Source organism: Lycorma delicatula, chromosome 4, assembly GCF_047948215.1.
Source record: "Lycorma delicatula isolate Av1 chromosome 4, ASM4794821v1, whole genome shotgun sequence".
Lineage (NCBI taxonomy): Eukaryota > Metazoa > Arthropoda > Insecta > Hemiptera > Fulgoridae > Lycorma > Lycorma delicatula.
In genome coordinates this window covers 19200336-19210961 of record NC_134458.1, presented here as the reverse complement: position 1 = coordinate 19210961, position 10626 = coordinate 19200336, and the positions used below count along the sequence as shown (strand labels likewise).

Here is a 10626-nt window from a genome sequence, read left to right as displayed (position 1 = left end):
GAGCCTATATCTCGAAAACTTAATAAGTGTTTTCAAAAATAATATATTTTACTTATCTACCCATACCTCGCTGGAATGCACCTTATACTGAAACACAGTGTATAAACATAGTATGCATTTTACACCCCTTCTTCCCCCTTAGACTACGCCTATGACAACAAGTTGATCGCGACACACTTAAAATAAAAATCGATCTTATATACAGATATGTTGGCCACCCCTGCGGTATACAACCACGTGACAAGACGTCTGCAGGGTTATCCCTTGAAGGAACGTCCTTTCATGAGCATTCCTTAGTTAGCTCTTGAATTTTGCACTCTATTTGCGACGAATATCTTCCATCTACTAGGAAGCAAAGACAACCAGTAAAGTACTACTTTAGAATCCGACCAAAAATGGATTGAATCAAATCTTATACCTAAAATACACTTAACTTTATTGAATAAACAAGACAACAGAACAGCGGTGTCCAACTCAAGCCTAGGAGTACAGATTTTCTTGACAGGAGCAATTCTAGATTTTGAACACAGTAAGTAAATTTCAACGTGTTCATTACTATCAACAGATCTGGTGAAAAGACAAGCACCATATGCGCTGCTACTTACATCACAAAATCCATGCAATTGATAACTCTTAGTGAAACTACTGATTTTAACTAATCTAGGACTCTTAAAATTACTTGAATATTTGAGCTGAGAATACAGAGAATTCCATTTTTCAGCTAGCGGAACAGGAAGAACTTCATCCCATTGAAGGTTAGCGCACCATAACTCTTGGATGAACACTTTAAATGGAACGGTTGTAGGAGCAAGTAGACCCAAAGGATCTAACAAAGAAGAAATAATCGACAAAAGAGAACGTTTAGTGTAAGAATAATTATCATCCTTTTGTTTGATTTGATAAATGAAATTATCACCTCGAGGATTCCAATATAACCCAAGTGTTTTGATATTTTCATCTTTGTCTAATTTGATGAAGGAATCAGAATCATCGAACATACCAGGCACATTTGAATGACATTGATGCAGCGAAAGTCCGTATTTATTAAGCGATAACGAAATATCATTGTGTTATTCTTTTAACTGATCGATATTGTCACAACCAGTGAGCAAATCATCGACATAAAAATCTTGCTTTATTGATCGGCAAGCTTGAGAAAAGGAGGCTTCATTTTGATTAGAAATTTCAATCAAAGATCTCGTAGCTAGAAAACGTGAAGGTGCTAAACCGTAAGTAACTGTTTGTAAATTGTATGGAATGACTGATGAGTTATTATTATCATACCATATGATTCTTTGCTGTGGAAAATCTCGAGGATTGATGCGAATTTGTCGATACATCTTTGAAACATTTCCTGATAGCACGTAGCCATGAGTTCTAAAACGAATTATATTCGAAAATAAATCTTGTTGCACTACTGGACCTGTAGCAAGAATTAAATTGAGTGATCGGCCGTTTGATATTTTTGCACTACCGTCAAATAGTACTCTGGTTTTGGTAGTGGTGGAAGATTCACGAAATACTGCGTGGTGAGGCAAATAAAATGTTTCAGATGGAGTCTTATACTGAGTTGAATCTATCGGTTGCATGTGATCTAATTCTTGATATTCTTTCATGAAATGGAAGTAGTCTTCCTTAAATTTAGCGCTTTTCTGAAGTCTACGATGTAACAAATGAAACGATGCTTTGTATTCTCATACGAATCTTCTAAAGCAAAGTTTTCCTTACGAGGAAGAGATACAACAAATCTGTCTCTGTGATCACGAAAGGGATTTTCAAAGAAATGTTTTTCGCAGAAAGATTCCTCCTTGGTCGGTAAACGATCTTCGATCTCTTCAGATTTCCAAAAGGAAAGTTGTTCATTGCTAGCAAAAAGCGATATTGAATCTTAATTATTTTTCCATTTACTAGATTTAGTAGGGAATTGACCCGAGGCTATGAAACCAAGACGGGTTTCTTGAAGTATGGTATAATTAGAATTACGAGTTAATTGGACAGGCTTAAGCAAAGAAAGATAATATTGACCTCCTAAAAGAATATCGACTTGCCCAGGAACGTTAAAATTAAGATCGGCAAGAAAAGGTGACAAGAAATTTCCCAGTCGGTTACATTTATAAAATCATTAGGTAACAATCTGTAATAGGTGGCAGTATATGAAATTTCAAATTAAAATTAAAATTTTCATACCCAGAATTAATATTTAAATCAACACTTAGCTTAGATTTAGTAACAACATTGCTAATAGCTGAGATTGGCATCAATAAAGGTTTGGTTTGAAGGCCAAGTTTAGCAGCAAACCTTTCAGTATAAAATGAAATCATCGAAGCGGAGTCAAGTAAGACCCTGACTCGAATGAAATTACCTTGTTTATCCTTGACGTTAACTGCAGCTGTTGCTGGTAAAACAGATTTGTTGAGTTCTGTTATTAAAGTACAATGTGACTTATTAACTGGGGGAGCTTGATTCGGCTTAGAAGTATTATTTTCTGCTTCTTGCAGCGTTTTATCTAAATGAATTAAAGTATGACGCTTTCGTGAGCACTTCTTACATTTACGATTGCTTGCGCACTCTTTCTCAATGCTGTTTACTTAAACAATTAAGACATAATTTGTCCTGAAATACAAAATGTTTCCTTTCATTAATATTATAATTAAAAAATTTATCACATAGATACAATTGATGGTTGTTAGTTTACATAATGTACACATAAAATTATTAGAATTACTTACGTAAGATACATTTTATTAGAACTACGTTTTGAATAATCATATTTTTTGCCGCTAAAGCCTACATTAGACGGCTGTGCTTTTTCATTACCTTGAATTGTGTCCGCGGATTCAAGTAATTTACGCTTAGATTCTAACAAAGTAATAAGTTGTTCTAACTTCGGAAATTCATTATCTTCTAATGTTTGTTTCCAATTTTTTGAAGTATTCAAATTAAAAATTTTTAGTAATTAATTGTGTTATAATAAATTCTATATAATTTATATTTAGACTTTAATGCATTAATTTTTTAATTAATTTGATTAATGAATTTAGATAAATTTTCGGAATTTTCTTTTTTAATGGTTTTAGATTAATAATTTCTATAGCATGTTTAGCTGCAATTACTCGTTTGTTGTCATAACCTGCTTTAAGTAATTTTATTGCAGTTTCATAATTTTCAGATGGATAAATTTTTTATTACATCTAAAGCATTACCCCTTAAGAAATTTTTAAGGTACAAAATCTTTCAACATCAGGAAATTCTTTGCGGCTATGGACTAAACTACTAAAAAGATCAAAACATTTATGTCAAGCTTTTACATCACCATGAAAGGGCTCAATTTGTATAGGTTTTAATGTAATTAGTTTGGGTTTATTAATTATTTTATTTGAATCAGTTGCATCTCAATTTTTGAAACGATTTTCAGTTTTTTTATGTTTTAATTTAAGTTCATAAAAAATATTACCATATATGTCCCTAACCTCTAAGTCTTTATATGTTGCATCTTTGTGCAATTCTATTTCAGACTGAACTTCAAAAAAGGTTTTTTCATGTTTTAATAGCTTATTGAAATTAATAGTGAATAGATAATAATCGAATGATTCGGACTTGAAATTATCAATGAACGCTTTTTTAAATTTTGCTATGCAGTTTTTCATATCTCGTTTCTTAATTAAATCTTTAAATTCCATTTTTACTGGAATTACAACATTGACAGAGATAATATGAAATTTATAAGAAGTTAAGTTATTATAAAATAATACTAATAAAAATAGATAAGGTTGAATACAATGTAATATTGTTAGATTATTATGTGTAACTTGAAATTTTCTTTCTTCAGGTCAAAACGAAAATATGTAACGTGAACTGCGAGCGTGAGCTTGCGTGTGCAGTACAGCTCTAACGAAGAAGCCTACGAAAACCGGTATTGAAGGTATGCTTCACATACCTGCTGTTGTTCTAATCCTGCGAGTAATTGCCTGTTGCAACCATTTGAATATATTTAATTTTATAAACTGTTATATATTTTAAATACACTATTCTATGAAATTAGAGTTCGCACGGTTTTTATGAAACATTAATAATTTTATTTAACATTGCTTATAAATAAATTATAAATACCGCTTGATCCGGCAACTTGATCCCAACTTACGAATCCTGCCTTGTGAATCCTTCGACTAATTTGGCTCCTTAATCCGGCGACTTGACGATCTTGTCCCTCAATTCGGAGACCCTTCGATCCAATTGATCCGGCGACTTGATGATCCGGCCACAAACGAATGTTATACTATCCGTATTTTTTATGAGATGGTAGATGATGAAATGAAGCAACACTATGTTCTTCTTGAATTGTTATATTTAATTTCTTGTCACCCTTGATATTTTGATTCAATTACAACAGTCACAATTAATTTAAGAATGTATGACACTTTATTCATAATTGAACTTGAGCATTATCAAGAAACTATGAGTCCCCTTGGACTGAAATGAAAACACGACCGCACTGCGCGGGATTCTGACGTAGAATGATCGTACGACTTAACTCGCCGGTTAGCGCTAGCACCCACTAGATCGCAGTACCGGACGCAAAAACGGGCTATATTAAGTTTTTAGAGCGAGTATAGACTTTATTTTGAAATGATGGTTGAGATTATGAAAAAAAAATAAACACCATGTTTTTTCTGAATAGGTCAATTTAATTTGTCACATTAGACATTTTTGATTATCGTAAATACAAGTCACATTAGACCAATGAATAAGTAATTAGCTGCACCAGACAGAATTATACTAGAGTGTCACATTAGACAACTTGGCACATTAGACTCTCTCTCTCTCTTTTTCCTCTTTAGCCTCCGGTAACTACCGTTTAGATAATTCTTCAGAGGATGAATGAGGATGATATGTATGAGTGTAAATGAAGTGTAGTCTTGTACATTCTCAGTTTGACTACTCCTGAGATGTGTGGTTAATTGAAACCCAACCACCAAAGAACACCGGTATCCACGATCTAGTATTCAAATCCGTGTAAAAATAACTGGCTTTACTAGGACTTGAACGCTGGAACTCTCGGCTTCCAAATCAGTTGATTTGAAGACGCGTTCACCACTAGACCAACCCGGTGGGTTTAGTCACATTAGACTTTCTTTCTTTTTTTTTTCCTGTTTAGCCTCCGGTAACTACCGTTTAGATAGTTCTTCAGAGGATGAGTGAAGATGATATGTATGAGTGTAAATGAAGTGTAGTCTTGTACATTCTCAGTTTGACCATTCCTGAGATGTGTGGTTAATTGAAACCCACCAAAGAACACCGGTATCCACGATCTAGTATTCAAATCCATGTAAAAATATCTGGCTTTACTAGGACTTGAACGCTGTAACTCTCGACTTCCAAATCAGCTGATTTGGGAAGATGCGTTAACCACTAGACCAACCCGGTGGGTTTAGTCACATTAGACTTAACAATCATAACCGCACTGAGCGGGATTCTGCCCTAGAATGCTCGTACGAGACTAACTCGCCGGCCAGCGCTAGTAGATGCTTGAGTGCAGCACCAACCAGCTCAACATGGAACGGAACAACTATATTTTCCCTTATTTTTTTTTTAAGCGTAATTTATTCAAAACTAAGGGTGATAGAAATATTCTATTTACAGATCTGTAATGTACGCAAAAAGAAATTCTAGAAATGGTATCACACTTAGAGAAATACTAAAAAAAATTTTTTGTGTATTAGTGCAATTAGCGACTAATGACAATTATTTATCTCGCAAAGGGAAGTCTGTCTGTTTCCAATATCTTATATTTCATTTGTTAAACTCGCTATTCTGGCATTTATAATGTTGTATAAATACATGCGATATATAGCCTACTTCTTAAATTTCCTGGAAAAATTCATCGATATATTTATTAAAATACTCGAACGTTTTTTGATAAGGAAGTAATATATTAACTATTTCGATAAGTTATTCTATTTCAATAACTTCAAGCTTTACGCAGTAAAACTTCACATCGTTTCGATCGGTGTGTAGACGTAGTTTTTTATTCTGTCATTCGTAAGCGTTAAGGAATTACATTCGATTATACTACTTTCGGTAGCTTCTGAATTTTTAAAAATTATTGATTTCAATTTTTCATTGACGATTGATAGTTTTCATCTGAAGAGGTAAACGAATAAATGTAAATGTTTTGGGCTTCTAAATTTAGAAAAAAAATAAATTTTGGTTAATATGTTAATTTTATGTTTATCATTTGACTTTTCATTTATTTCTAGAATATTTACTTAACTTTATTTATAAATATAGGATAAAATATCATAGAGAAACGATAAAAAAAAATTGTATATTTGCATAATTATTAAATAAATATCCTAATTATTGTAAGATATTCTGATATAACTTACCTTTCAGCTTGGACTGTTCATAACTAATCGCGTTACTTTTTCATTTCTTACAAGTATTCATTTCTTTGTATTTGTGTTATTATAAATACAGGTAGAATTTTTTAAGCACTTTATAAAACGGTGATTTAAATTTTGCTACTCTTTTTTTATTTATTTTACTTTAATTTTTTTCATTTTATGTTTATATAAAAGTAAATTCCTATATAGAGTCGACTGATGATTATAGTTTAGTTACCGAAACATCATCTGATAACTAATTTTCATATTTTATAAAAATTTTTCTTCTCTCTTTTATTTAAATAACTGTTCAGCATAGGTTTTCAATTTATTTAAAAGATTAAATACCAATCCGGTCAGGGTTAGTTTTGTTATATTTTCACGTATAAGCTTCAATCTTAAGTTCATCATAATCTTAAGTTAATCATCCAACAAATTTAAAAAAAAATGAAGTTCGTGTAGATTATAAAATATAAAAGCCGATTTCATAATATTTAATTGGCTTTATTTATATATATATATATATATTTGTTTTTGTGTGTGTGTGTAAAGTTCAAATAAATTTAGATGGGTTAGATGTACAGGATGTCCCATATAAAACGCAACCCAACCTTATATTGGTAGGTATTGAAATAATAAAAAGGTATGTGTAAATGTAAATGTAATTTTTATTATTACCATCCATTACCTTACATTTAGAGTAAATGTTAGAAGTGGCCGCCATCTTCTTAAATACAAGCTTCAATTCTTTTTACAGCGTTTCTTGCAACTTTTTTCAAAGTTTGTGGCTGGATATTTAATACAGCTTGTTCAATATTGACTTTCAATCGTTCAAGTGTTCGTGGTTTGTTGCTGTAGGCTTTTTCTTTGAGGTAACCCCATAGAAAAAAATCCGCCGCAGTCAAACCTGGAGTTGTTGGTGGCCACAAGCCTCGACCGATAACACGATTACCAAAGAATTCCTCAACGAAATCAGAAGTTGAACCTGCGTAGAGCGATGTCGCACCGTCATGTTGTAGCCAGCAGTGTTTGTCTTCCTCTTCCAAGAGTCAATGAACTGAAATAAAATATCCTAATATCGTTCTGCATTAATGGTGTACTCGAAAAAAAATAGGACCGATTATTTTCTTCCGCGATATCGCGCACCACACGCCCGACTTCTTCGGGTGTAATTGTTTTTCGTGATAAACGTGGGGATTTTCAGCGCTCCAAATTCTACTGTTTTGGCTGTTTACGTAGCCATCCAAATGAAACCGTGCTTCATCTGTAAAAAATAACGAATCCATAACATTAATTCCCTCACGCAGAAATCGACGGAACCGTTGACAATATTGTAGCCGTTTTTCTTTGTCGGACTCAAGAAGTCGATGAACCGTTTGAATGCGATAAGGTCGTAATCGTAATTGTTTGGTCGCCCGATGAACAAGTTGATTTAGACAAATTAATTTCAGCAGACAAACGTCTGATCGATTTATTTGGCGAGGCGAGTAATCGGTCTTTGATTTCAGTGACTGTATCTGTATTCAACACTGACGCAGATCTTTTGTGTTCCTCGTTATTAACAGAACCGGTCTCTCGAAATTTTGCAACTAACCTTAATACTGATGGTTTGTTAGGAGCTGGTTAATCTGGGTACTTATGGCGAAACAAATCTTGCACTGCAACCACTGATTTCGTACTGAAGTACGACTCAACAATGAAAACACGTTCATCTAGCGAAAACACCATCTTGTCTCTAGCAATGCACTGAACGTTACGATTGCATTGTTGTTACTATCGGTAGTGTTCTACTGCGTCGCCACGATGTTCAGATGTTGGACGAGTCCATTTCAGTAACGAGTAGGGAAGTAAGCTTGACTTTTGAAATTTCATGGATGAGTGATTGATGGGTTGCGTTTTATATGGGACACTCTGTATTATTGAATGATATTCTTACAGGTAACTTAATAAATAAAATAAACAGTAAATTATAAAATAAGTAAGTTTATTTTTTACTTAATTTTATTAATGTATGTAGAATTAATCCATCCGATAAAATATTTGTAGTAAAAGGCTGTGTAATATAATAATTTAAATGTTATAATTAAGTGGTTTGTCAAACAAGCCACTTAAAACCAAAAACAAAGTAAAATCATTGCTTTTATCTATTTCTTTCTAAAAATGTTAAACATAATTTTTTTACAAACAAATTTCATATTTAATAGTTTTCTATTCTAATAATTTTAAAATAGATAAATTATCTTCAGTTAAAAGTTGGAAAAAAGGTGAATGTAGGAAAATACACAGGTGTTTTATACATTTATTGGGTTTCAAAATAACACATTGTAATTTTTTCAATCTTCTACAAGTTTATTAATCATATTTATACACATTTCTAATTAAATATTTTACAAACTAGGAGTATCATCATCATCATATACATAAAATATATACATATATATATATATATATATATATATATATATATATATATATACACACAGTACGAGCCTGCTATAATGCGGTCGTCCAAAGACGAATATTATGCCCACGTTATAATCTACCCGTGATATTTAAAAATAAAGTAGTAAACCAAATAAACAATGACGATCGAGCTAATATCGTAACACATTTAAAATTTTACCGAATGTTTCAGTTAAAAATGAGAAAATTGTAGGATAATATGAAATATAGAAAAATAAAAAACACATTACAGATTATGTATTGTGCAGTATTTACATTTTTGTATCTATTTTATTCCATGTTGTTTTCATTTTCACACTGTTTTACGGTAATTTTAAGCCGTAATTAATGGTAATTTTAAAGGAAAGTTTTACTTTCTCTTTTACTGTAGTAATCGATTTGAATCCAAAATAATGTAAAGTAATGCACTACTACTTTTTTAAAACACATTACCGCATTACCGCGACACATGCGAGAGTAGGAAACTTAACGCTTAGATTTACCATAGTTATTTGAAAATGTAGGAAGTTATTTTTGTTTGCTTGAAGTTCATATTATTTTTACAGTTACATATAACTTCACAAAGCTAAATATATTAGCGTATTTATTTATTACGTTTGATGTATTACTAAATTCATACGTAGTTAAAATGCGTTTCAATATACGTACTAAAAAGTAGAAATTTGTTTTCATATCTGATAACAGTTCTTTTTTGAGGGGCATCTTTATGTCTGCCTTATTTTGAACCGTGTTACAGGGAGGTCGTACTGTATTTAGTATAACTAAGACATTTTACGAACTTGTTTTCCACACTAGCATTATCATCATCGGTTAAGAATATGTTAAATTTAAATAATAATTAGACCGTATTTGTTAATAATGAAAAATGATTTACGGTCAATAGTATGTTGAGACGTAATAACACTGTAAAATATGAATATATATATATATATATGTATATATAAATGCACACACAAGGTAATTATAAGCGAGCCGCCATTAGGATCTCAGAATATGTGAACTGTAAGAAGTACAAAAACACTTTAAATGAGGAACTTCTATAATTTTCCCGGAGCATTAAAAATACGGCGTTGTCATTTCAAAAATTATTTCCATTTCTACAATACGGCAGCTAACTTTATTATTTTTATAGAAACCTCTCGTTTTCTTTGCCGGTTTTCGATGGAAAACATAATTTGAATTCTTTTTTAATTTTTCCTAAATACAACAATTCAGCGAGTACACCTGATCTTCGACCGGATTTATTTAAGTATATGTTGAATCCGGTTTAGTTTTCAAAATGTTAAAATTAGAATATTACATAACAAATATAAGTTCGTTGTAAAACATTTTGTCAAATCGGTCTTCCCTTTTAGCGTTTGCAGTTCTTGAACGGTTGAATTTAGAGAAAATTTTCCAAAAATAAATGTATTAAAACGATTTATTTCTACCAAAAATTAACAAAAAGGAGAAGGGGTTTCAATTTTTAAAAAATAAATAAATAAGTCGGCTGCAACATCAGAAAAATATCAAAATACCGCGCTTTTAATGTTTCAAAGAAAATAAGCGGAATTCTTATAAAAGTTTTCTCTTATAATTTCAGACAAAAAAATATCGATTTGTGCAGTCGAACGTTACGTCTTAAAAGCGAACTAGTTTATTTTAAAATGGAGTTTTTACACGGTTATTTTTGGCGACGTATTTATATTAACCAAAAATCTTAAGTTAATCTTTTTAAAAAACTCACTTCATTGAAAATATAGCGATTAAAAACGCATTTAAAGACATGTGTCATCGTCAT

At 31.7% G+C, this 10626-nt stretch overlaps 2 protein-coding genes across 2 annotated transcripts; both read right to left on the bottom strand.

Moving 5' to 3' along the window:
- Nucleotides 1–293: 293 nt before the first annotated feature.
- LOC142322574 (uncharacterized) lies at nucleotides 294–998 on the bottom strand. Its single transcript, XM_075361649.1, has one exon. It carries the CDS (start codon nucleotides 996–998, stop codon nucleotides 294–296), a length of 705 nt encoding a protein of 234 aa, XP_075217764.1.
- A 72-nt stretch (nucleotides 999–1070) lies between these two features.
- On the bottom strand, nucleotides 1071–1616 carry LOC142322573 (uncharacterized). The gene has a single exon (XM_075361648.1). It carries the CDS (start codon nucleotides 1614–1616, stop codon nucleotides 1071–1073), a length of 546 nt encoding a protein of 181 aa, XP_075217763.1.
- Nucleotides 1617–10626: the final 9010 nt, after the last annotated feature.